The sequence below is a fragment of the Idiotropiscis lumnitzeri genome, chromosome 1 (genome assembly GCF_059441095.1).
Source record: "Idiotropiscis lumnitzeri isolate Australia: NSW breed Sydney's pygmy pipehorse chromosome 1, RoL_Ilum_1.0, whole genome shotgun sequence".
Lineage (NCBI taxonomy): Eukaryota > Metazoa > Chordata > Actinopteri > Syngnathiformes > Syngnathidae > Idiotropiscis > Idiotropiscis lumnitzeri.
Genome location: NC_142391.1, coordinates 10,598,999 through 10,626,585, shown reverse-complemented (window position 1 = coordinate 10,626,585; position 27,587 = coordinate 10,598,999). Strand labels below are relative to the sequence as shown.

At 39.6% G+C, this 27,587-nt stretch overlaps 3 protein-coding genes across 4 annotated transcripts in view; 2 read left to right on the top strand and 1 right to left on the bottom strand.

Annotated features, from left to right (window-relative positions):
• Positions 1 to 774: 774 nt before the first annotated feature.
• Positions 775 to 7,500, bottom strand: cmpk2 (cytidine monophosphate (UMP-CMP) kinase 2, mitochondrial). Of its 2 annotated transcripts, none has more exons than XM_088290552.1 (5): positions 6,844 to 7,500; positions 5,635 to 5,785; positions 5,143 to 5,344; positions 3,662 to 3,895; positions 775 to 1,931 (listed from the first exon to the last, which is right to left on the bottom strand). In XM_088290552.1, the coding sequence occupies exons 1-5, from the start codon at positions 7,483 to 7,485 to the stop codon at positions 1,811 to 1,813; spliced, it is 1,350 nt and encodes a 449-aa protein (XP_088146678.1). In that variant the 5' UTR covers positions 7,486 to 7,500; the 3' UTR covers positions 775 to 1,810. The 2 variants fall into 2 exon arrangements, with proteins under 2 accessions (XP_088146678.1, XP_088146766.1); XM_088290640.1 differs by having other exon boundaries at positions 5,635 to 5,755.
• Positions 7,501 to 8,180: 680 nt separating this feature from the next.
• On the top strand, positions 8,181 to 12,295 carry rsad2 (radical S-adenosyl methionine domain containing 2). Its single transcript, XM_088316240.1, has 6 exons — positions 8,181 to 8,939; positions 9,005 to 9,166; positions 10,902 to 11,131; positions 11,205 to 11,354; positions 11,699 to 11,731; positions 11,890 to 12,295. Exons 1-6 carry the CDS (start codon positions 8,642 to 8,644, stop codon positions 12,052 to 12,054), a joined length of 1,038 nt encoding a protein of 345 aa, XP_088172366.1. The 5' UTR covers positions 8,181 to 8,641; the 3' UTR covers positions 12,055 to 12,295.
• Positions 12,296 to 12,452: 157 nt separating this feature from the next.
• The window catches only part of rnf144aa (ring finger protein 144aa), a 28,718-nt gene continuing 13,583 nt past the window's right edge, over positions 12,453 to 27,587 (top strand). The window contains exons 1-2 of the mRNA XM_088316253.1: positions 12,453 to 13,036; positions 13,115 to 13,481. The gene's annotated coding sequence lies outside the window, so the exon portion shown is untranslated. The remainder of the gene's footprint in view (positions 13,037 to 13,114; positions 13,482 to 27,587) is intronic.

Here is a 27,587-nt window from a genome sequence, read left to right as displayed (position 1 = left end):
AGGGCACACGTAGACCAACAACCATTCACGCTCACACTCATACCTAGGGGCAATTTAGAGTGTCCAAACCTCCTGCCATGCATGTTCTTAGAATGTGGGAGGAAACCGGAGTACCCAAAGGAAACCCACGCAGGTACGGGGAGAACATGCAAACTCCACACAGGATGGTCGGAGCGGGGTTTGAACCCATGCTCGGTGCCGTCTCTCACTGTGAGGCCATCGTGCTAACCAGTCGGGCCACCGTGCCGCCCAACTAAGGACATGTATTCATGTATTATACGTTCCAAAATAAAGTCTAGATTAATATGTGAATTTGCTAATGCTGAACGGTGTATATTTGGTGTTTCACTTTACTATATATTGACTGAGGCGCAATAACTGAGGACATTTTCTCTTTTTTTTTCTATTCATTTTTGCAAGTGCATGTATCCAGGTGCCCAAAACATACACACACCCTGAAAAAACTCACTCAGCAGCAGCGCCCCCTGGAAAGTTACAAACATTGGCCCCTGACACCGTTTTTACTGAACTTGACAAAATTGAGTGCACGTTTATCATAAAAGTAAGTCTCAGACACATGGTCACAATTCAACACGATGTTAGCTATTATGGGAAACTTCCAAAAACTTACATTTTAAATAAATCTTATAATTTCATTAGGAACGCTGGATGCAAGGGGCCCCTCTGTTGCTGCTAGAACTGAATTGCATCATGGAGAAAGGAGGTGAAAAATCAGAAACCTGATGTAGTGCATAAAATCCAAACCACAACTAATTTGGTGTCAACACCTGATTTCAGGAGCTAAGTTTTTATTGCTCTTATAGTCAATCATATTAAGGGTCAGTAAAGTGGTGCATAGAGTAAAGGTGATAAGACCCAATAATACATATAAATTAAAAAAAATGGTTATATCAGATGAAAATTGTATGCTTTTGAATGGCTGAATGATCAGGCAGATGTAAATCTAATTTAGGATAAGTGGAGTGATCTGAAGGGGGGGGGGGGTGCAAAAGAGATGCCCTTGCAATTTGCCATGCTGATATCCCAGGAAGACTGATTGCGATTATTTAAACAAAAAGTGCTCCAACCATTAATTTTGGGTACACACAACTTTTTTTTTCTCAATCCATGTTTGCCGTCCATTTTCCAGTGCCAGTATAGCGTTTAACTACATTTGTATTTTAAGTTGGTTTGATAAATGTAGTTTAGCCCATTCTTGTCAATTTATTGTAGCTTAGCTTGCATCTCTCGAGGGTGGCTATATTGTAAAGCTTTATTCAATGTAGAACAACATGTGGCTACGCTCACTGTATTTTCAAGGTAGCTTGCACAACATTGTCTATATTTGCTCTAAGCTTGAATGCATGTGCGAGTTATATCCGAAAGTGAACATAAATGTGTAATTTTTAAACTTATATTGCGGTTCTGCTTTAGAATTTACTTGCTCTTACAGTTTGAATTTAAGTGGCTGTTACATACATTAGTTCTGTCCTTTCCCTGCGTGCCATCACGAGCACAAGAGCCTGTGAGTAAGTGGCGCCCCACAGGGCCTGAAGGATACTTGGTGTGATTTCTACGAGCTCACAACAGCAGTTAAATGCACTTTTCGTCTTAGGCATCGTGTGTATGTGCGTGTCCGGATGAATATGTATTTCTCATCGGGGGAATGCGAGCCCTCTGGCCCCTTGTCTGTAGCATCACACTGTACTCGTTTTTGACCACTCTGCCATTCGCGACCCTTTTCTGGCACCTAGTGGCCACAAGATGTAGTGCATCCACTTGATGCTCAGACGCCAAAGACAAGCGCTGTTTACAAGTGGCATTTGGCCTTAATTAAAAGCAGCACTTGTTGGAGCACTTCCTCTGCAGTGGAGCTTGCGTCCACGCTGATGCAAGTTGGACCACTGATTCTCCTGTAAGCCTCCTCCACTCTGCAAATACACACACGCATACACAATCGCATTTGTCAACGAATTAAGAAAGCATTCAAAGTAAGGAGCACTGTACATCAATAGTGAACATTGGGATGAGTCTTAAGTGAGCCTCTCAGTGATGGTGAACATAGAAGACAGTGATGAATGGGGTGGCATCCTTGAAATTTATGAGAAAAGAAACACCACAGATGGCCCAGAGCACAGCAATTTCCAGAGACAAATGAGTCCTTGTGATAGTGATTGACCAAGTCTGCACAATCTCGCCTCCGTTTTCTAATTGCGCTGGCCCAACATCTGGAAAGGCTATTATGTCAGGAGAAAAGATGAATGGAAGTAGCCATCGACCTGTCTGCGCAGCGGCCCGCTGGCCTGGCCGTGACTGTTGAGTTTTGACTCGCTTTAATGAAGCACAACGCTTCAACAACTAATCACCTGCGCTTCCTCATCGGCTACCCCCGCCCGACTCCTCCCCTCTCACAAGAAAGTAACGGATTATTAAGTGTTTGATGACTCCAGCGGACATTTGAGATAACCTGACGATGTTCTCTGTCTCTGCACTGTCAGGTCAGCTCATAACAAAAGGGTAAAATCCATTCTTGATGATATATATTGTCTTCAAGACTTCTGTAAAGAAGGAAATATCCCACTCTGACCTCAAAGCGTTCAAGTCGAGATCAGAAATCATGGCTGACAACTGTGATAAGATCAGACAGTCCATTTGAGCGCTGGCTTTGCCGATAACAAATCTTTTTCAGCAGTCGGAATCTGTTCTTCTATAAATGTTATCAAATAACTCGATACAGACATCCATCCGTAAGCTGACTTTGGGGGAGAGACGGGGTACACCCTGAAACTGATCTCCAGCTGCTAACCACAACTCAAACTACTTCAATATAGACAAGGCTTGGGCAAACTACGGCCTGGGGGCCAAATGCGGCCCGTTAAACGTTTTAATATGGCCCATCGAACTTGAAAAAAAATTAAAGGAATAAACTTTGAAAATGTTTTATTTTCTAAATACCGTGGTTTTTCAAAGACACATATATTGTTGTAATACTTTTGTTCACTTTCATTTAAAATTAAATGTAGATTTTTTGTCCGATGAGGTGAGGTTACCAAAACACTTCATCCATCTGCTCCTGGTCCGGCCCCTCTGGCAAATTTTAGAACCCATTGTGGCCCGCCAATCAAAAAGTTTGCCCACCCCTAACATAGACAAACAACCATAACTAAGAATTTTTTGGAACGTGGGACCCAGGGAAAACCCGCACATTCAGAGGGAGAACGTGTAAATGCCCCAAAAGAAGTCCAAAGCTATGATTCATATCCCCGACCTCAGAACTGTGAGACCGATATGCTAACCACTAGCATAACATGCCACCTCAATAAAGACATGATACAAAATATACATTTACGAGACAATTTCCTCGCAGAAGGACCTTGACATATCAAAAATAAGCAACATGATTTTGTGCCGCCGCAAGCCGCGATGCGCTTGTTTGACAATTTGGATCAACTCTCCGGGCTTTCCTGGGCGCTCAAATGGTGTTTCATTTAACAGACACCTAGCAAATCAGACAATTTGTTATCTGAAAGTAGGCTCACCTTAAAGCCTCATGCAACCACAATTGCTAGGATTGACTATTTGATCACCAGCACTGCGACAAAGTGCCATAAAAACAAACGGAAAATTTTCACTCGCAGATACTTGATGAATATTTCATTACCTGAGTCGAAACAATTGGTTGAGATCCAGCTCGTGCTCCTCTTTGGTCTCCCCTTGACCTCGGTCCTTCAACCTCCTCTTCCTCTCTTCGGGGTCCAGAGAAAGGAGGACAACCAGACTGGGTTGGAGAAGATCACTGGGCCAGCGGTACAGCTCGGAGCCCTCTGCCGGGAGGTCGCACACTCGTCCGCTTATGGCTGTGGCGATGGCGTAAGCGGCTGTGCTGTGCCAGAACCTGAGGATAAATGATGGGCAAACTGGGCTTTTTATCATCTCTCATGTCTGGGTTACACACATACGGGCCATTTTTCCTCACTTATGATCAAACTATTGGGTCATGTGTGACGCACGTCATGGACCAGCTAACAGGTTGTATTTCAACATCCTCCTTGCATGCAATTTTGTTTCCAATTGTATCTCTCCTTGCCCTAAAAGTGTTTGCCCTCACTCTTGTCTACTAAAGGGTTTGCATTTTTCCCTTGACAGGTGTGTTGACTGATTTTTTTCCTCCCCAATCAGCACGGCCGTGCTGACAATCAGAAAATGATAAACCTGTTTGACATTTACAATCTCAGAGGTCAACGCGAACAAGCCACGCACTCGCTGGCAGTGGAGGAGAAACTTGTTACGATGAGTCTGGTGTCGTGTCTGCTGTTGGTTGCTTTATGTTCGTTTAGTTATAGCTACTCATCTACGTTCAGGTCGCGTGGTCTAAAAAGACAAGTTAGTTTTCTGACTGCACTTTGTACCGTTTATGTGCAGTATTGTGTCATGTATAAATTGTATTGTTATTTTAATTAACTTGAATTTTGCTTTTTCTTCTTGGCCAGATTACCTTTGAAATCGATACTTGGGTCGGAATTATTTTTATTTTCTGATAAAAAAAAAATTATTGATTAATTGATTGATTGATATTGACTGTATGTACTTCCCGAGTCACCCACCACAATAAAAATGTAGACAACCGCATTGTAGTTAAATTACCTGTTTGTCAAACTTCGATTTCTTCTCCTACTAAAGTGGAGCTGTTTATTGTGGGGGTGGGGTATATGTTTGAGAGAAACCAAAAAAAATAAAAAAATTATAGTGTCACCCCTCTTCCACAATTATTGAAACATCCTTTTTAATCAAATTTTAAATTTAGTTGGACACGAAAGCAATTTTTTTAGAAAAATACTGAGCGCACTGTTGAGTTTGTGAGCGTGTACCAACATGTGCCCTCTCGAGGCTTGGCCTGGCGGCGTGCCGTGAGACATGGTCGGGGGGGAGGAGATTCATCGTTGCCGGTGAAGCTATCGTTATGTGTGGTGTGCTGTGTTGATCATCTCTCGTACATTACACGCTATAAGAGCAGTAAACACACACTAGCCATTTTGTCATCACCATCATCATCAATGCAAATCAGTTAAGATGTGTAAAAATAGTATACATTAAAAGTGAGGAAAAAGGCCAACAGAATTGACTCAGGCCGAATTTTTTCACCTGTCAATGATGACAGGCGTCTTGATGGCTTGGCGGTAAATTTGCTGTGCTGTGATGTAGTTGCCCAGTGCGTAGAAGGCCCTCCGGATGATGGGGGGTTCCTGATCAAAGCGGGCCCTCCAGGGGGAGAGACACGGCGGAGGGGAACGCAGAAGAGTGGCCCCCAGTACATCTCTGAGCGATTCGGACAATGTGGTTTTACCTGTGATGGTAAAAAAAAAAGCAGGTGGAAGAGTTAAAATTTTATCACAGCGTTGTTGAAAAATTGATGACCTAAAAAAAAAAAAGTTCAACTGCATCACTGGTATTGCAGGAGTGAGTCATTCAATAAACCATTCTCCCGGCGACGTTCCTCTTCTGAGGTCATGATACACGATATTCCATTAGGCCCGAGCTCACGAGTAGATAATAGCCACTGAGAGGCTGTTTCTTTCACATACCATCTATACATCATGGCGGTCATGTCTTTATTTGTGACCTAATGGCATTAACCTGTGGCATCCAGGCCTTCCAAGACAATAATGGGGAAGTCTGGTTTGCTTTTGGCCTCCACGTCACCCTCACAAGGCAGCAGCTCCAGAACAGATGCAGCCTCCGGAATGATGTCAGCACACTGCAAGACACCCACAATCACTTTGCTGATCTAAATATAAACACAGAGATGAATGAGTCAAGTAGAGAGCTGACCGCTTATAAAAAGCCGGATAACGTACATTTGGATCTGCTTCTAATTGAATACTATCATTGATAAGGACATTCTCAGCGGATGCATTCTCCAACTTTTTCCACTCAATATTTGCGTTGCAAAATCTTTCAATATTCAATACAAGTTTTCTGGTGGGGAAAAAAAGACAATCAACCATTCCCATATATGCACAATTAAGAGCCCTCAATAAACCTAACAATGTTTTTGGAATGTGGGACGGCTTAACTTGACTAGAGTTGCCGGTGAGCTGGAGCCTATCCCAGCTGACATTAGGCAAACCGCAACACACACCCTGAACTGATTGGCAGCCAAATATAGGCTATTTATGCAGCAGACAATCAAACATTCACACTCACATTCAGTCTTCAATGAACAGAACATTTATGTTTTGGGACTGTTGGAGGAATTCAACGTACCCAGAGTCAACCCACACAAGCAAGGAGAGAATAAACTAATTCCACACTGGAAGGCCGGAGGCAAGATTTGATACCAACTTTTCAATATGTGAAACAAACCATAAAAGCATTGATTCAATTTTCACTTTGCACAAGCTATGTTTTCAATTCAAATAAATGTCTATTTATGAACCGACAGTGTTTAGTGTATATTTAATTTGAATTTATAGAAATTTATTTAAAATTTAAGAGCAAAGATCCGATATTGAAGTTAAAACGGCCTGTATTAAAAATTGTGAAAATATGGCTGAAATGTGCTTAAGCGTAATTTCCGAAAAAATACGTAATAACGTTAGCAATATATCAGGTAAACATTTGGTTCGCGCAATTTGATGGACCGCGCGTCACCACACGAGGGCGCCAAATTCTCATATTCACCTTACATCCAATTACACACCACTTAAATAAGTACACTCACTTTCGCATGGGATGATCCAGTCACATTTTCTATACTTATACAAAAGTATAGTTTGCAATATTAGCTACAAATTGCGTGTGTATCCAATGCAGTATCCTGTGAGTGTAGGAAGCGTTATTAACCTTCTTAAAAACATCACGGGCCGCTTGGCAACTGTAGAACACATCAGAGTTGATCAGGTTGAGTGTTGCCGGGTGGTACTGCGGCGCTTCTGACGGCACTATGTCGTGACTGTGTTCTTGAGTCCACAAGTGCTGAATCCACCGTGGAGGGTTCTCCTCTCGCCAGTATGAGCACACAAGTAAGGGGTCGTCAAGCTGCAGCCATTGTCGTAAAAGTCGTTCCGTAGTGGCGGAGCTCTCAGGAGAAGCAGCTTGTAAGAAATAGCCACGTACGAGGGAATCTTTGACGTTAGGAAGAAATGAGCACATCGGAGAAAAACGACACTGTGGAGGAAGAGCTGTTAAGAGTTTATCTTTGAGTGTCCAGTGAAATCTTGCGGTGTTGATTTTATCCCCGCTGGAAACAAGCAGAGAATAACACTTGGCGTCCTTTTCCACGTTACCAAATAGTCGCTGCACTTCTTTTCCGAGTTGGTTGTCGTGGATTTTAAAGTAAACCGTCTTCCCGTCCACTTCCACAGAGAAAACACGCGCGGACCACTGAGAGAGAAGTGCCATTGTCCTCCTCGACATTGCGCGTGTGTCGGTTTTCAAGCTGGGGAAAGGAAAATGAAAGTAAACACTAGGCTGGAAACGAAACATTTTGTTGGTCTGAGCGTGGAAGAGGTTACGCAATTGATGTAATGTTTACAACTCTGCAAACAAGATAACAGCCTCATTGCTGAAGACTTGGTAATATCTTGTTTAAAAGAAAGAACGAACAAGGAAGCACCCCTTTCAAAGAAAAACAAACACGTCATTCAATTATATACACAATGATCCAATTCAAGAGAAAGAATAATTAATGTTTCGAACATGACAGTGTGACGTCATTATCTTTCAAGTCTGGCCGTTTTAAGTGAGGCTCCTTTTGATGTAAGTAAAATTAGGAAAACTGACTCAAACTGAAGCCTCTTGAAAGGTGACTGTAATCTCTATAACAAATACATGACTACATTTAATCTCTTCTTACTAAATAGTGTAATTTCAAATCTATATTTTGAAGACTACAATGATGATTTATTATTATTTCATTCAAATTTATTCACCAGGCAGCTCAATGGACACAACTCAATTTTACTAACAGAGCACTTTAACAACCATAACGATTACTTGGCTCATTTAAGACTAAATTGATGAATGGTTTGTTTATATACAGGGTGCCCTGCGCTTAGCTGGCAACCAATCTCAGGTGTACAACTTACTCAAAGTCTGGTCTAAGCGCCAGTTTACCTGTGGCCCTGGTCGGGTCAAGCAATCACAATAGGACATGTCTGTTTATTCACTGTGTTGTTTTGGAAGTCACTTCGGCGTATCATATATTTTGTGGCATGCTGTTGTGCTGAACCACACCTAAGATGTGTGACTAAAAAAATGGTGGTGAATATTAAAAAGAAAAAAAACATATTTGTGTGTGTGAAATTGGCATTCATAGTAAGAACAAGCAGTAAATAATATGGATGGAGGGATAGTTGGCAATATCCCGTATTTTGGAAAAATGAAACAGTAAAAGTTTTAATGCATTTTACTGTTTTGCTATATGATGGTTATTAAATGCTTGAGGTGGCTGAACAGGGCTCTAAATATAGATTCCACTTTAGTGCACACACGCTCACACAGCCAGCAGTAAGTTTCATTTTCATTATTTGTAAACAGAAACTATGAGGTCAGCTGATCTTCCTGGGCTCTATTTAAGCCGAATGACTCAGTCAAACATCTCTATCGTGGAGTGTAGGATTGAGTCAGAGTTGCTTGGGAAATGAAGGTGCCCACTATTATTAGCGGTCCTTTGCTGCTCGCGCACTTCTGCGCCACGACTATCCTCTCCTTTTTGGCCAGAGTGTTGGACAGCGCTTTCTCATGGACGACGGGAGCCTACGCAGGACTTGACACTGACCTAGATGTCAGTCCAAATACTGCAACTCCAACCAGCGTTAACTACCATTTTACACGGAGTTGTAACTACAAGTGTGGCTTTTGCTTCCACACGGCAAAAACATCCTTTGTGCTGCCTCTGGACGCAGCAAAGAGGGGCCTTAAACTCCTCAGGGATTCCGGTAAATCAAGTTTTTCTTGTTTGTCACTTGACTATTGCATTTGATTTAAATGTCGTATTTCTCAGGTATGGAAAAGATCAACTTCTCTGGAGGTGAACCTTTCTTGCATGAGAAAGGGGAATTTCTTGGAAAGTTAGTCCAATACTGCAAACAGGACTTGCAACTTCAAAGTGTCAGCATCGTCAGCAATGGAAGCATGATCAAAGAACAATGGTTCCAGAAATATGGTAAATATAAATCACATGGTGAACACATGATTAGCATGTGCGCTCTCTTCCTTATTCCAAAAACATGCATGCTTGGTTCATTGAAGACTTGAAAGTGTCCATAAGTGCCAGTGTGAGTGTGAATGGTTGTTTGTCAACAAGTGCCCTAATGAGGATAAGTGGAACTAAATGGATGGATGGATGGATGATTATTTTCTCTTGTAAACAAAGCAACATGTCTTTTGTTCATAATTCTTTGCAAAACGGGCAGAGTAACATTCCAACCAAGCAGTCTGCAACCATCTGGCTAAAGAGTCATCGGGTGTACCCTTCTACGTATTCTTCACACTGATGTGCTTTTTTTTTTTTTTCATTGTGGATTGCGTCTCACTTAGCTTGCTCTTGTTTTTGTGTCAATTGGGTCACCTTTCGTACCAGGCACTCATTACCTACCTCCCTAAAAGTGGAATCGCCCGTCCGTTACAAGAATTCCATTGTTGATTTACACCCAAAGGGAACGAAAGATATGCATGCTGGAGACTGATGACTGCGTTTACAGTTTTTTTTTAATGTGAATTAATATCACATACTGTATGATAAAGGATGACATGGGAACAAAGTGAAGACTTTACAAACCAGTGTGATGAAAAATAATGCCCTTTTTTTTCATTACACATCTTTTGTCCCAAAGACAAATAATGTATAATTTTTTTTCATTTTATTTTTTTTCTACGTGGCTTTGTACTTTTGCTATTTGGATTCTTCAGTCGCACCACAAATGATCTTTGCAGATTTTGTTACATTTTAAAATGAGTTTGTAAGGTTAAATGTTGGAACAATATTTTTATTGTTATTGTGTTTTCTGTACATGATAATAATAATGATAATAATTATAATAATAATAATAATAATTATAATAATAATAATATTTATGATAATACTAAATTAATAATAATATTAATGATAATAATAATAATGATAGACCACAATATAAACCTTCTAATATAGTCTGACATTTTTTCATGCAAAAGTTTCTGAAAGCCCAATAGATTAGAACGCTAGCTTTTGGCAGTTGGATAATGAAATGAAAAAAATGCACTAGTGCACAATTTATTATTGTGCACTAGTGCATTTTTTGCTCTACTGTACACGTTTTTGTTGTTTTTCCTCCATTTAAAAAGTTGATACAATGGTAATTTACTAATTTCCCCACTAGGTTGAGCCACTACCCTCAATCTAAAAACGTCTCATATGATTTTCAAAACTTAAAAGAGTGTAATAGTTCAGTGTGGTACTTCTTGTTTAAATAAACAATGGAACCTTTTTTTTTAATTTTTGTTTTATAATACAGTTCTCAAGTATATTTTTTGTCCAAATAGTTGGATGGAATTGTAATGTACCAACTTGCACACTTGCAACATTGTAATTGTACTTTTGTCCACTCAGCATTGACGCATATGAGAGAGCGCTGAGCAGATGTCTGAGGGTTTACATTGTGGCTTTCCACAACTGTACAATTCTAGACTGATCAAGATCATTTTTGCAATCGTGAAAAATAACAATTTTGCTGTTACAGTGTGTTTCAGACAGTAAGCCCTCCTGTGGAATCAAATATGGCTTCGCCCCTGATAAAGAGCTATTAAATGCTTACAGAACATAAAAAGATAACTTAGCAAAAGTGCTGTTTTCTGTACCAAAGTTCACAATCTGTGTTCTGTGACTCACTTGCATTTTCCACCCTTCTTCTTGTCACTAGGCGACCATCTTGACATCCTGGCCATATCATGTGACAGTTTTGACGAAGCGACCAACCAGTTGATTGGCCGAACTCAAGGCAGGAAAAGTCACCTGAATAATCTCTACAAGATCCAGAACTGGTGTCGACATTATAAAGTGGCCTTTAAAATCAATTCGGTCATTAACACCTTTAATGTTGACGAGGACATGACGGAATACATCATTCAGCTCAACCCAGTTCGATGGAAGGTACTCGTATTGATGTGGAATTTATTTCGGTCATCATGTTGATTCTCAACTTTTTTTTTTCTCCGTACTACAGGTGTTCCAGTGTCTGCTGATTGATGGTGAAAACGCAGGAGAGAAAGCCTTGAGAGAAGCCGAGAGGTTCACCATCAGCGACCAGCAGTTTCAGGAATTTTTGGACAGACACAGCAGCATCTCGTGCCTGGTTCCCGAGTCCAATGAGAAGGTACAAGAAGGCTGCAATGATTTCATTAGGCATGCTCATAATAATCAAGTGTGGAATTTAGAGCAATAGCAAAACTCCCTGAGTAGCACTATTGTGCTTAATAAAACCCTGGCATGGAAACAGGAGTTCAGAACATTCTGAATGTTTCTCCCATTAAACAATTACTTCATAGTTAACTTTTAAGCGTTACAGAACATAGATTAATTGATATTTTATATAATTGTTGTCAAACTGTATGTTATACTAATGGGACACTCAGTTAAACGATTCCGACTGAACCATTTGTTGACAGCACTTCTTGTGGCTCAGAACAAAAACAAATGCTTGTGGTTTTGTCTTCACAGATGAGAAATTCTTACTTGATCTTGGATGAATACGTAAGTGTTTTGTCATGTTCCACTCAGCATGCCCGATGACATCATTCACAGACTCATTAGCAACACTTAAGATGTTATGGGGGGGGGGCTTGATTTCATGCATGCTCTCTGTTAAGCGATTAGGCGTTCAAACGCTATTTTTCCCTTTACTCCCTCAGATGCGTTTCCTGGATTGCCGAGACGGTCGAAAAGATCCATCCAAGTCCATCCTCGATGTTGGCGTGAGCGCGGCAATCAGCTTTAGTGGATTTGATGAGAAAATGTTTCTAAAAAGGGGAGGGAAGTATGTGTGGAGTAAAGCTGACATGAAGCTACAGTGGTGAAGTTATCATGCAAACATGTTGTTGTTTTTCTTGTGCTTTCTGAAGGGGTTTTTTTAGGTTTTCACACGGTCTTAATTTTCTGCTGCATGTGGGGTCTTACTCTGCATAGTTGGTAACTTAACTTGCTGTTGTTAATAATTGTTGATGAATTGTTAGATTTTGAAACGTCATTCATACCGAAGGACTGGACATGGACTTTTCCTCCAGAGCAGTGGAATAAATGAAAATATTAATATTTTTTTACTTCACATTTTTTGAGTTTTCAGGCTAAAATGCAATCAAATCAAAGAGAAAAATGATTAGTGTTTGAGTTGCATGTATTTTACACACGCACACACACGTATTTTTGTATACGTATATCTTTAGGTAGAAAATCAATGCTATACGCGCATCTATCTATCTATCTATCTATCTATCCATCTATCTATCTATCTATCTATCTATCTATCTATCTATCTATCTATCTATCTATCTATCTATCTATCTATCATAGATCGATTGATAGATCTATCAAAAACATAGAAAATATGAATCCTCCAAGTCCAGTTCGTCCCAAAAATATTTCGTTAGACAATTTTCAAACCAATTAAATGAAATGAAAAGACTTTTACTTTTTTCCCCCTCGCGGGATCAGATAGCTTTAAAAATGTAAATGGAGATTTAGTTTAAGTTAATAAATTCATATTAATAAAATAAAATTATAACTTAAAAACGTTATTTTATGTTTACTTGGGAGATATCTGCGCAAGTAAATACGATTTTTCCTGCATGTAAACGCATATCTCTGACAAAATTGGAGGTGGTGCGATGGCTACGTCTGACCCGCAGGGGGCGGTGTGGCAGGTTTAAAAATAGCTGCCGAGGGTTTTCTGTAAGCGTCCTCTAAGCAGCAAACAGGAAACCTCCCCGGCTCCCCGACTATGGCGTCCCAGCAGTGGGCTCATTTCCTACTGAGGTTGTCAGCAGCAAGCGACGGCTAGAGGTAAAAAGCACCGCCTCCTTCCTTCGTTTCCTCCTTCCTTTTTATTTAAGCACCAGGACTGACGCTTGCATGTTGCAGACATCGGCGGAAATTGCGCACTCTTGACGGAGCCGAGTGTTGCCGCTGCTGCCGTTGTTGTTTTCACAAACAAGCTTGACTCGCAAGAAAAAAAACACTCTAAGGAAGCATCTTACGCATCTACCAGGAGCAGTTTGGAGGCGACTATTTTGCGCTACCGATGCTTGTCGACTGGCCACGCAAGGACCATGGATGGGCATCAGCCTGCCTGAAATAACCCCACAAACCTCACTCGGTTGGCTGGACGCCTTTTCCCCCCTCTCTCTCTCTAAATCCAATTCAGGAGATCATCTCCACGTCCCCCCTCCTCCACCTCCTCCCCCTGCTGAGGTTTCACCATCACGACGGCGTCAACCCAGGGAGCCAGGTAAGCTGTCCTTCCCTCTTAACACTAATGTGGCTCATGTACAACATGCATTGATTTCACCCCCCCCACCCACTTCACAACAAAAACAATGAAATCAGATCTTTCTTAGGAGTATGCTGCATGCTCACCAACAAATGTATATTTCTTACCCCGGAAAGGTCACGTCGTGGGCTGTCATTTCCATTTTAATGACCAGCTTGCCCCCCGTCAGGGTGCTTTCACAATTCACATTATACATGGCCTCGAAAAGCAGGCTTGACAGTTTCACATTCCAGTGGCCGGGGATATGTGTGCGCAGTGTGCACATGACTACCGCCTCATCTTGTTGTGTTTTATCTCCTGCTTTCTTAAAGCGGCCTACGTAATCGTAATCAATTTGTACAATGTGAGAGACCCCACGAATAATAAGGAGAAATCTCTGCGCGCACTTTCCTTGTGTAGTCATGAACTCGAGAAGGCCCGCCCAGCACACCCCACATTAAAAGATATCTCCACTAACCATCATGAGACTGGAACCCCCAAATCTAGACTGACCTGTGAAAGGACACATGGTGCCACAGACAGCTGAAAAATGCGACCCAAAAAAAAGTAGAACGTCGCTACGCAAACTGTTTGTTTTTCTGATTCCATTTGTTTACTATTCTCCTTGTAATTTTCAGGTCATGTGGTGAATGAGTTCAAGAGAAACGTTATACAAACACGCAACTCGTCTTCTATTTGGTTAACGTTCCGTTTCACATCACAATCACAGTCTGTAGCTTGGCCAAACTCATCGTTTAGTATGTGAGCGGAAGTTATGAACGGGTTTAACGCCACCATGGGATAATTGCTCAGGATACCATTTCAGACATCCACAAATCGGGCCTTTTGTGATTGATGCAAGGGAGGGAACACGCTCAAATTTGGCGCTGTTGTCTTATGAAATAATGTGAATGAACATTTTTACGATAGAATTTTGACAGCACCCAGACATCCACCCAAGTTGACGCGACATGTTATATAATCCTCCCTTATATTGCGCTATTGAGTTTCTCTCTCATGTCATTCTTTTTATAATGGGCTTATGACTTAATAGAACATTTCTGGGATGTTCAGACACGCCACTTTACTGCAAATACGTAAAAAAGATGGCCCACACAAATCAGAAACACCCGGTGGCTATGGACTCGCTCCCACTGGAAAGGCGAGTTTACTTAAGATGGAGGAGGAAGAGGAAGGTTGTGATGCTTGGAAAAGTGGATGATTGCATGCAAGTGCAAAGGGATGACACATAGTAAAAAAACAAATATGAATCTAAACACATATAGAATGTTAAAGGGACATGATGTGCTTTTTATGACAAAGAAACCATTTTACTGAAAATTGTTGTTTTGGTTGGTCTTTTTTTTTAATTTTTAAAAACACTATTATTGTTTAAACATGAAGAAGAATGTTACACCCAAAATAACAATGGTGGACCAGATCATTGCATTGGGGATTTTTCTCCAGGCATTTTGTCCACCATTTAAATGTCCGTCGCTCTTCCATTACTTACATCAATGGAATTCTAAATGCCAAACAGACGCTGACTAATTGTATTCAAATAATTTTTTAGGGATGAGACCAGATGAGAACAAGGGGAAGGTAGAATCTCGTGTACGTTGAATGTGCAGTAATGTATCTGTATGTAATAGAGATGGGGACTACGCAGCATCACTGAATTTATTATTTATGGGCTTTTTGAGTCAATAGGACAATATATATATATATATATATATATATATATATATATATATATTTTATTAATTTTATTTTATTATTTTTTTTTCAAGGGATAATTATTAGTAGTCAAGGAGGTTGATAACCAATATGGAGCTTGATATTCATAAAAAAGGAAAATATTGGTGTCAAATAAAAAGGAAAAACAAATTAATTCTTAGAGAATACGCTTATTGAATTTTTTTTTTCCAGATTTGTTGATTAATTTATTTTTAATGCTATTGTTAGACATTTTTTGACAATATACGTCTTTGTTATAAAATTCTAACAAAGTTCAGGTAGCGCCCAGGGTCATCAGTATGTCTTAAAAAGTTAAATGAAAACTTACAGATAATAACTCCCTTTTGTTTTCCACAGTTAATTAAGTTGTCCAAACTTACAAAATGAATAAATTAATAAAAAATAAATTTCACTTATTTTTTTTTTTGATTTCAAACAAAAATAAAACGTTCTCAGTTTCTTTGACTCTCTTATAAAGGTAAAGTTACATTTAAATAAATCGATACGTAACATTAACAAAGTTTTACATGTATTTATTATCAGCTATCATTTTTTTTTTTTATAGCTCAATGACGAATATCGACGCCAATAATTAGCCCGGCCGATAATCGCTCTATCCCTTGTTCTGCGCTTGCTTCCATCTAACCATGGTATTATTGTGGTCAAGTAGTCCAAGCTGCAGCTTGCCAACTGTTAGCCGAGAGCGACTAACAGTTTGCCGCAGAAACGGAATATATCTGTTTAAGAGCGTAATTTCTCACATAGTTTGACCATTTTTATAGCAGTACCATATTGGGACGGGTTGTGGAGGAGGACCTAACGTAGTCCCCTTATTGTGAATGTTAGCATGGTGATAAATATTTGCTTGGCTCCGCTAATCAATATGTCTGTGACTTGGCATATATTCTGACATACTGACACAGCTGACATGAGTGTGTGTCTTGTTCACGAATATGTTAAATATAACATCAGCGTTGTGAAAGCAGCACACAAACGGAATGAATCTGCCTTTTTAATTATTTATTTATTTTTGCCATTTTTCACTTCGATATAATAAGGCAGCGCTTTTCTGCCAAGTGAGAAGAAAACAATTCGTCCCCCCCCCCCCCGCCCACCACAGATTCTGCACCGCAACTATAAATAATAGCATTCTCGTTGCAAATAAACCGACACCATAGCGTTAATATCCACTGCACACAATGCCAATGAGAGCGCCACTGCCAACTACTGGAGTGGATGTGCAATTACACTTCATTGTAGTACAGCGGGAAAAAATAATGTTCCCCAGGGGCACCACTATTTGAGAAGCACTGTAAAAAGGTGTCTTTAAAATAAATGGGGACCTATTTAAAAAAAAAAAAATGTTGGGTGTTGAGGACTGATATGTGATATCCATGTCATTTATCGACTCTTGAGGCAGCACAGTGTCTTTGCAGTTAGCATTCAGTGTTCTCCCGACGCGTGTGTGGTTTTCCACCAGGTCCTCCGGCTTGCTCTTATATTCCCAAAACGTGCAACTCTTCACACGAATTTAGACGGCCATCATTGTTAATGCCGTCCGTCACGCGTTCTGTTTTCAAAGTTAGACGTGGGAATGGGTGATGATGCGTTCTCTTTCTTGAACCAATCTATTTTCTCCTTTTAATTTAGCGTTTTAATTCACTGCGCTTCCTGGAAAGCAAGTTCTGTCACACAGTATTGTCGTCGTTAGTCACGAAGGAGTGAAACATCACAGGGAAATCCGTAGCTGCTTCAAATGCCGTGCAATTTGGAAGTCAACGTGCACGTTGGAGCACGAGGATGTTAATTGTATTGTTTCTGTTGATTTTCGGAACACACTGGAGAGGACATTATTCGCCGGAATTTGCCAACCGTGAATAGCGGAGCTCCACTTTTTGCTAGGGAAAGCTCATTCAAGCATGGGGAGAACACAACAAGAGCTGGGTTTTGGAACCATGACCTCGGAACTGTGAGTCGGGTGTGCTCACCACGTGTCCACAGAGCTGCCGATATTTTGAATGAATAAATAAGATTTAAATCACACATTTTGCAAAATGGGCTCATTTTATGGTCCGAATACTTGTAGGCAAATTATCTAAAAAATAGCAATCAAAGCCATTCTCGGATCCCAATTTTTGAGTTGAGGTCTATTTGTGTCCCCTGCCAAAATTCCCCATTTATACGATATTCAGCACCATGCATGAATCCGAGCTATTTATAATATAGAATTTGAGTTTCTACAATGGAACAAAAAAAAAAAAAATAGGACGTATTTAAAAATGTTTTGTTATTCACTTCTACTCCATGTGCCAGAAATTCTTTTGCAAGTAATTTGGAAGAAAATGAAAGAGACACTTCCGATGTGGGGATAAATATAAATATAAATATTTTGCCGTAGCCAAGTTCAGCTCAGTTCAACAACAAACTGTGTTTTGTGTTCACACTTTATCTTGACTGGGAATATGCCAGCCCGTTGCTCTTACAATTTCTGCATCTCTCACTGAACTCTGCCGCCTACGCTTGAGAAGAGAACAGAGGGCGTCCAGACTTGGACTGGCGTCATTTGGCAATGAGTAACCACAGCACAAATAAATGAGTCAAGAGGTGGGCATAAATCTGGGAGTGTCAGCGGGTAGGAGTTGGTGCAACCCAGCACAAGTCGATACCACACAGCGTTAGGAAATATTTCGATCTTGTCTTATCTAATAAATGCACGTTATAAATTACGTTTACGATGCTGTTAAACCTTCTAGTCAAATACTTGCGGATTGGGAACTTAAGATTGGTTTATACCGAGAATATATTTGTGACATAAAGAAAAAGATAGAAGTGACATTCCTCAGGACGAACTTTAGCCGTTATAAAACATGTATTTAGTTTCCTGCCAGTGTTTTATGTAACATTCCAACAATGTAATGGTCACACAAGTGTATATATGAGTTAACACAAAATAATAAAACATGCTCTCAACAATAACTCAAACAATTGTCTGGTTTGCAACCTAATAGCTTTTTTTGAGGGTGGGGGCTTGGAGGTCAATTTTAGGTTATGCTTTAGATGTTTAAATTTAGTTGATAGTGCTGGTCACTAGGGCTGGATTTAAAAAAAAAATTCAATATTTCGATTTTAATCAATTTTCGTTTCTATAGCCCGATATCGATTCATGAAATCATATATCGATACTTTCAATAACGACTTTTCCCCCATAAATTTACATGACTTCAGCGCCAACAATGATTAAGTCAGATGTACCGGGATTGTTTTCATCACGTCATGTTAAAATCAATCAAAGTGAATTGTGAATCAATCAAATTATATTGAATCCAATCGGTTTTGGAAATTTGAATCGATACGCAGCCCAATTGGTTACTCATCTGCTGGTTTTGATGATGAACAGCGATTTAAGAAAAAAAACTAAAACATTTGTATCTTATTTTATCATTAGCGTATTATAAATATCCGCTGAAAAGTTTAATTTGCGTTCTCTAAAGTAAGGAGACCGAGGAGAAGGGAGTGCTCTCTGCTAATCTAAAAAAAAAAAAAAAAGGATAAGAGGGAGACTGCAGCTTTATCAGGTTATCTGAGCTAACTTTCAGTTCGGTCATCCCGATAACAAAGTCCCCTGTTGTTCTCTTGAGTGTCATCTCTTAACAGTATTGTCTGCAGTGGTTAGTCAAGGGAATTAGCGTCCTTTTATCCTTGTTTTTGTCGTCTGCTTTAAAAGTCAAGAATACAGCAAAGATGAAAGGAAAACATCAAAGGAATAGATGGACGTTCTAGCACTTTCAGTAGTTTGTTCCCAGGGCCTTGAGCTGCACCTCGCTCTAATATTTTGTGGAATTCGATTCTTTTTTTCTTTTGCGTCATCTTGCCAACCACCAAACAAGGAAAAAAAGCTTCCTTAAGTGGAAGTAATAACTGCTCTTCGCACTGCGCTGCAATTTTGAGGAAGCGGATCACTTCATTTCACATCATTTCACTTTTTTTTTTGGTCAACCACACAGACGTCAGCCTTTCACACTTGTTTCCTCTCCTCTCTTCTATTCTTGGTGTTTGTAACAACAAAGTCAGCAGGATGTGAGCACATTTCCTCCTGCAGTGGGAACACCATTCGAGATTTGCTTTGTAGTCAAGCAGGTGATAAGCAGCCGAGATGATACGGTCGAGAAAATCAATTTAGGTGAAGTTGCATCCTTCCTTGGCATATTTGTGTCATTGAATTGACTGTACATGAGATATGCAAATCTGGTGGTAGCTCCAGATTTTTTTTTTCAAAAGGACCAACAACAACAAATGCACACAACGTCAATGAACTTAACACCGTTTACACCAAAAAAGGACATTAGATATATCAATAGTGGCAGTAAATTAAAAAAACAAAAATCCAAGAAATAAACAGTTAATGACGATGTACCACATGCCTGCAGGCAGCCATTGTTGTTTAGGTTGTAATTCTAACTCACTTGACTTAACCAAAATTAACCATGCATAATTATTTTCAGCATTTCAATGACAAAAATATAAAATAAATAAAAAAAAATATATATATATAATATAATATAATATAATATAATATAATATAATATAATATAATGCGGCTTTAAACACTTTTGTTCCCTGAAATCAATTTATGTTTCAGCTCCGAATATCGAATGGCCAGGTCATCGTAATGCATATATGTTTGCAAGAAAGTGTGAAAACATAATTGCATTTATAAGCAAACAACATAGCTAAAGTGGTGAAAGTTATAAAAATTTATTACAGCCGTAAGACATCTTCTCCCTCGCCAGGCAGCCTGAATGCATCCCTTATTGCTTTTCCTCCATCCGCATTCGCCGACTTGACCTTGTTCATTTCTCATTAGTTGATAATGGACTATTTCTGGGTGGTTGGTACGGGCAATGTGAGTTTCCTGAGAGTGTTATTCTTTCACTTTTCAATTTTTTAAAATGAAAATTCACAGAATCCTAATAAGGCCTGCTTCAGAAAACGTAGCTGGCAACAATACAATAAAAACAATGTGGATGAATTAGAGTAGCACATGCAATTCAGCAAAATCCCATGTAATATGTTTTATTTATTTATTCATTTATTTTTTGCTCAATTTGATTGCTTTGATGTAATTGATACTTTATATTTTACCATGGATATTTATAATATTATGAAGTGATTATGCAATACTTAATATATTGAAAGAAAACAGTCTACATTACAGAAGAATTCAGGACTAAGAACAACATTTTTTATGTAACTGTTTGTTTCTTCCATTTGAGGCCCCCAACAACAACACCACCCCAAATGTCAGACTCACGCCACCATCCAAGTCAAGTCAAGTCAAGTCAATTTTATTTGTATAGCCCTTAATCACAGACAGTCTCAAAGGGCTTTACATAACCGCAATCGACATCCCCGATCTTAACCCCCAGGAGGGCAAGGAAAAATTCAAAAACCTCATTAGGGGAAAAGTGAGAAACCTTGAGAAGGGACCCCAGATGGGGGAATCCCCCTTCCAGGATGACCAGGCTGCAATGGATGCCAACTGGGCAAAATTTGACACATAAAATGATGCTATGCAATAATAGATGAGACAACGTGAGAGTCAATTGAATGAAGTGCTGCAGGAAGATGACTTCAGTGGAGTGGGTCCTCATCCATGCCTCTCATTCTATCCCCAGCAGATGTGAGGAGAACCCGGCGAATGATTAACCCCCGCAAATCTGCAGGCCCTGACAATTTTCTCGGGCGGTTACTGAGGAATTGTGCTCACAATTTCCAACAACTCGCTCCCAGTCTGCCTTAAGTGTAGTCATGAAGTGCTTTGAGAAGCTGATCATGGCTCAAATCAAAAACTACATTGATCTCATTGTGGAACCCTCACCAATCCGCCTACAGGATGATCCACGAAATGTTATCAGTGATTCAGCACTCACCCATGCAAAACAGGACCTCCTAACGGCTCCCTATTCCTCCTCCGCCTTCAAAACCAGAATCACGCAGAACTTGGTGCAAAGGCGGAACAATCTGGGGAAACTGGGTCCTGGACATCCTGACTACCAGACCCCAAATTGTAAGGATCCACAACGCCATCTCCTCCTCCATGAACCTCAGCACTGGCTCCCCCCCAGGGCTGTGTGCCGAGCCCCCTTCTATTCACACTACCGACCTAGTGCTGTTCCATGAAGCTCCCGAACTGTCTTCTGAATTATGCGGTACACATACCTGCATCAGGGACTTTGCTGAGCAGTCAACATCATTAGGATGCAGCCCTTTTTAGTGCCTGAACATTAACAGGCTGAAATCCTTCTAATTTAGGGGATTAAAGCCAGCGTGATACCTGTCGCGAATTAAAGGATGATGGTGAGGACACAAACGGTGCGGTGTTTGTAGGATGTCCCTTAATTCCTGTTAAGGCTTAAGACATTAACCTCTCCCTTAACCGAGAGCATTAATTCAAATCATAACTCCTTTCCCGGAAACTGCACGGATGTTTTGGGCTAATACAAAGACGGCCCTTATCATTACTCTATTTTGTTTCAAAATTACAAGACTAACGACACTCAGGAGTGGTAACAGCACATTTACGACATTTTTTTTTTTTTTTTTACACACAAGACAGGGAGGTTAAATTTAAGTAGCAATGTGACAAAGTGGCCAAACATGCGATGAGAAAATCAAACGCCTCTAAAATAGACCATACCAAATATATTGAGGGTCAAATAATTGATTACAAAAGTACGTGACCAATAAATTCTACTGCCTGTTCTCACGAATAATACTCCATTTGTGCTATTTAGGTTTTGTGTCAAGTGACACCAGTGGAAATAGGGCTATCAAATAGTTTTTAAAGAAATGATTCTATCAATTATTCCAGTGATTAATCAATTAATCTGATCAAATATTATTTTGCGTTTAAGTGTATGACCACATTTTTTTCACGATTATTGTTTATTTACCAATGATGGTTGTTCATTCCTTATTCTTTCATGATTTAAAACATAATTTAACAACAATTTAATGATCTCACACAGGAGGGGTTGATGTACTCATCAAACTTTTTGAAACTGATTCAATTACTGGTTTGGTCATTGTTGTCTTAATTGTAAGGATATGTTTGCAAATATCTTTTCTGGATTAAACATAAACGTTTTCCTGAACAACAAGAGAAATCAGAATACTTAATGTTGTCAGGGGGAAATCAGGGGATTTGGACAATTTTAAGTTAATCAATGACTCTAAACAATTTTTTGAATTTGATAATTGATTAGTTGTCGATTAATCGATATTTTTTTGGGGGCAACATCACCGGAATTTTGATGCATCGACTCGAAGACTTTCGTTATCGGTGGCGATTTTTAACTGAAGCTCGTCAGCCAGTTCGGAGAAACGGTTCTCGGGTTGTGGAGGAAAAAATGAAGTTATGTTGTTTTAGTCATAAGGTGTTTTTTTTTTTTTTAAACGCACTAAGGTCTGACACTTAGGTCTAGTGTTTGGGAGTGGCTTCCCAACTGAATTAATTATTTTACACCTTCAAATGCTACAGGCGATTAAGAGATCCATTTCACAGTTGACCTTGCTATGAACCAGACATGTTACATTATTACTTGCACAATATGAGACGGAAAGTGTCATTCAAAGGGGCAGCTGAATGTGTTGCATTATTGTACTACTTTCGCTGCACTGTTCCCACAGGATATTTAGTGTGCTGCTACAGGGAAAAAAAACCAAGAAGAAAAAAAAAAAAACGTCCGCTCAGCAATTGTGTCTGTCTCACTACTTGGGATGCCAAAATCCTTCTGGGGTGGTTATGTAACTCTTAAGGGTGTGGGGGGGGCATGCACAAACAAGGGCTATCACCAATCTTGGCAAACGTCGTAGGTCTCTCCCCTCCACATCAAGGGCTGACTGAGACCACTGAGCGCGCTTGTCACTTCCAGGAAGGCCTTGTCGTCGTTCACATCCCAAAATAAGGCCATGCCTTGGTGCTCTCCGCTCAGTGCGGTGCAATTTAGTGTCAGCCTGCAATATGTGGGGATCATTTGCCACCGCATTCTAGCTACTTTTAATTAATGCTAAAAATAGTCACTTGAATGTTTGAGCCGTAATTTTTGCCCTTCGTTCGATTATGATAACAGTGGGATAATATCTAGAGTAGGGCTTGGCCGATGAATCGATATAATTGTGTATTGCAATAGTCAGGTGATTGATATCAATAGAAAATGGTATCAATAAATGATCAAAATAAAACAACAGAGCGGAATAAACATTGTAAGAAGTATTTTTTTTTTATTTCTATGAATGACTGGACAACATATTTGTTTCATATTACAAATGTTCAGCCATTACTGAACAGTCTTTGACTTTTATATAGAATTAAAATAAACCTATTCCGAATACTGCCCTTTTTCCTTTTTTACTTTCTATAGTAAAAAAAAATCAATATATATCGCTGTCGACCAATTTGACAGACTTGTATCACGATATAATTTTCAGCCATATCGCCCAGCCCTAATCTAGAGTTTATATTATTACTAATCATATAAAAAACAAGATAAGAAAAATTACACCAATTTAGCTTTACTAAAACACCATCCAACCCATTCAAAATGCTAATAAGTCTAAACTGAAATGTGTTAAAAATGGCCTTATTATTATAGAAAATTAAGGTAGCTGTGAATTAAAAAAAAATTAAAATCGTTGATTATATTAAAAAGAAAACTTTGTGAAAAATTATTTGTTATATTTTCGTATTTCGACAAAATCAGTCTGCATTCATTTTGAATGACCAATTACTGATTATGATTTTTTTTTTCGCTAGTTATTGAGACCTCCATACACTTTGCATTCTGCCTCGATAGCGTTTTCATACTTCTACATGTCATGTTGCACTGAGGCAACCAAGTTCAACCACACTTTGGTTGTTCAAACCAAGTTTTTGTTTGGCTCGGCAGCGGCAGCTGAGGCACCAAACCAGAATTTGAAAATCTGAACAATTCATGTAGAATCCCAATGCAAATTTTTGCGACTTAATGCCCAACCTTTCCCACAAACTTTAATGTGGCGGCTAACATGAGAGTATAAAATAAGCTAAAAATGACGTTTGTTTTCCATGTTGCTCCCAAGAGAAATGATCACTCACTCCATCATGACTCATTACGCAATCGGTTGTTATGCATTTCTGTGGCTTTGTCTAATGGCCGTGGAGCCGGAGTCACATGAATGCCGCGCCAATCAGCTATACGAAGAATAGATTCCCTTCAGTTTGAATGAATGTTCACCTCGATTCATAACACTGCAGACACTAGGTCGCTTGTATTTAAATACCTAGCATTCGATTCACTCGTTAATTTAATATCGGGGAAAAAATTCCGCCGATGACTTGAAATGTTATTGAAAAACATGGATAAAATGCTTTGATGTGATCATGAAAACGTAAACGATTTGGTCTGGGGAATATGGAAAGTATTTCATATTGATTGATATTAATAATTATTTTAATTACTATTCAAAGTGAGGACCCAGAGAAAAAAGGCTGAATTCAGGTAATTTTATTTAAGCTTATAAAAGTTAAAGGGGAAGTCAACTCTAAAACTTTCTTTCCATGAAAATGTTCTATGCAGCCCCACTAGTCGAAACCCGAAATTCTGATTCATATTGCGTTCGTGGAATTTGAGTTAAGCAGTAAAATCCACCCGTTTTTGTACAACTCAGGGGGCGGCCATTTTGTCACTCGTTGTCGACTGAAAATGACATCACAACTGCTGAGGAAAAATGCACTAAAACAAAAAAAAATCTGGCCTTATAAATAATTTCAAAGAACGCACTCTCTTTTTTGTGCACATTCTAATGTAGTGTAATGCGCAACATTGCTCCTCCAGCATTTCACCGTAAATGCTTATTTGCGGAAGACGCTACCCCAAAGCAATAGCGTTGATCGTTGCATTAACCTACATTTAAATGTTGATACAGCAAGCAAATGGGTACTACTTGGAGTGCTTGTATGTTTGTTTCGTTTGTTCCTCCTACTATTACCTTTGAAGGTTCAAAGCACCACCACCCACTCTCCGCCGCTACTATAACTAATAGAATTGTGGTTGCAAATCAAACCTACACCGGGAAAGTTAATATTCGCTGCGCACAATGGGCAAGGAGAGCGCCACTGCCAACTACTGGAATTGATGTGCAATTACACTTTATTGTAGTACGGTGGCAAAAAAAGCCACCCTGGGTCACATGTGCCCCCCTCAGGATCGCCCCCCCCCAGGGTCCCCGCCCCACTATTTGAGAAGCACTGCCGTAATCTATGACCTCTTCCTGCAGTGTAAGGCTCTGTTTGGAAATGTGCAGATAGCAAGCGCACATGCTTTGAAAATGCCAGGGATAATGGGCCATCTCGTTAATAATGCAGCCCTGGAATTGCTCTGCACCACCCTTTTTCTCTGTGAATCTAATTATGAGTCGTGTTCTTGTCTCTCTCACCAACTCAGGACATCCTTACAACGCTTTTTGAAAAGTCTTCCTTTTGTTCCACCTGAATTGGTCCGATACTCATTTTGGAGACACACACAATCCCACGTTATGTTTTGTCGCTGTTGCTGGTGAAATTTCTATCCATGCACATGTGAGATTCGTGTTATGACGACTCTATTAGGTTAAGTCCCTCTCACAAATCTTTCGTATTCAGATTCTTGTCTTGAAACGTATCGGCGATGTCTGAAGAAGCGCATTAACCTTCTGCAGGCACATGAAATCATTTTGACGCTTTTATGACAGATGTTTCATGTTTCAATTGTGCCGTGGATCGGTTTTAAAGAATTTCGTCAAAATGAGAATCATGCGACTTTTGTCGCAGTCTTTTTTATTTACAAAGACTCAAACAGTGATCAATTTGTTCTTAATATCCAAGCAACTAATACAAGCACCTCTAATTGTTTGAAAATGGCCATCTATTGAAAGCTTGTGCACTTTTGAGGGAAACAAAACGTGAGAATATTTTTTCATTATATCTTTACAAAATAAAATGAAATTTCTATCAATGATGTTGTTGTCTCGGCACTAAATCTTGAAGCAGTGTCATGGATTTTAGTAGTGGAAAATAATAGTCCACAATTTGTTAACTGCTACCTTTATGTGACTGCTAATCCCTATTTAAGACGCATTTTACAGTTTATTAGAAATGTTGCTTACAACACAAATCTATGAGGACACATTTCATGAGTTTACACTTGTTTAAGTGAAGAATCAAAGCGTGATGGATTTCTTTACAGGACCGGTGCATGGCAGTTTGATGTGAAGTCTGACCTACTGTGTCATGTCATGTGATTGATCATTTTCATCCTGAGAGGACTTTATTTTATATTACAACTCTACCAATTTGTCAATCCATATTTTCCCTCATTAGCATTAGAAATCTTCATCCTAGTCCACGACAAATAATTCTTCCCATTTTGATGTGAATGGCATTCCCGTGTTTTCAAACCACAGAAGCCACTCACTCACATGTAGTGGCACCTTGGCTCAGCACTCGATAACAAATTGCCATTTAAGCCTCGGTTTACGAGTCCGGTGTCTGCATAATGGAGAGGCGTTTCCGCTCGCTGCTTTCCGGTTAATGTGATGGATGCTGAATAGATGGATGAATGCCTCGTGATTTCTGTGAGTCAGACACCAAGCGCACATTTTGACTATTTGTCACTTTTCCTCCGCCTCCTCCGACGGAGGTTTGATTAAAATCACGAGATAAGATTGAATTAATGTGTTCTTTTAGAGTATTTACGTCACCTTTTAATGTCATCCGTGGACTCTTTGATGGGTGGGGTGCGGCATAAATGTGGATATGTGTTGAGGCAACCTGGACTACTCAAAAGCTAATAAATCAATTTCTTCAAATCATTTTGCAATTTTTGGACCAGGAATGAACTGATTATATTTTGGTGAGATGACTGATCAAAGTTCAAATACAGTTTTTTTTTTTCCATAACTGGAATTAAAATGAAGGATTGTCTTTTGTAAACTCGTAATTCTGATGATCGTGTAAAATTGACTATCGGTCATTCTTGTCCAAAGTGAGCACACTACTTGGCCGCAAATACTCTCGTTACGTTGCGCGATGCCCAGCGTTAACGAGATGGAGCATTTTTGAAAATAATTTTCAAACGAAAATTCCACGTTTAAGTCATAATCTGCGCTCTACTAAGCGCCGACTCGGCATCTGGATCATTCATCGTTCTCCATGCACCTATTACCTCCCTAATTCGCTTTCAGTCAGTTGCTAAGCAGCAAGACCAGGGGTTGATACCAGTGTTGACGTACGTGCTAGACCACTTCATGTAAAAAAGAAAAATTGGCGTG

Bases quoted from the DNA above. Each gene is read 5' to 3' on its own strand.
- rsad2 (XM_088316240.1), top strand. From the start codon at position 8,642: ATGAAGGTGCCCACTATTATTAGCGGTCCTTTGCTGCTCGCGCACTTC. The intron at 8,940-9,004 runs GTAAATCAAGTT...CGTATTTCTCAG, and splicing joins TAAACTCCTCAGGGATTCCG to GTATGGAAAAGATCAACTTC. The intron at 9,167-10,901 runs GTAAATATAAAT...TCTTGTCACTAG, and splicing joins ACAATGGTTCCAGAAATATG to GCGACCATCTTGACATCCTG.
- cmpk2 (XM_088290552.1), bottom strand. From the start codon at position 7,485: ATGTTTCGTTTCCAGCCTAGTGTTTACTTTCATTTTCCTTTCCCCAGC. The intron at 5,786-6,843 runs GTTAATAACGCT...GTTTATATTTAG, and splicing joins CCCGTGATGTTTTTAAGAAG to ATCAGCAAAGTGATTGTGGG. The intron at 5,345-5,634 runs GTTAATGCCATT...TTACCATCACAG, and splicing joins GGAAGGCCTGGATGCCACAG to GTAAAACCACATTGTCCGAA.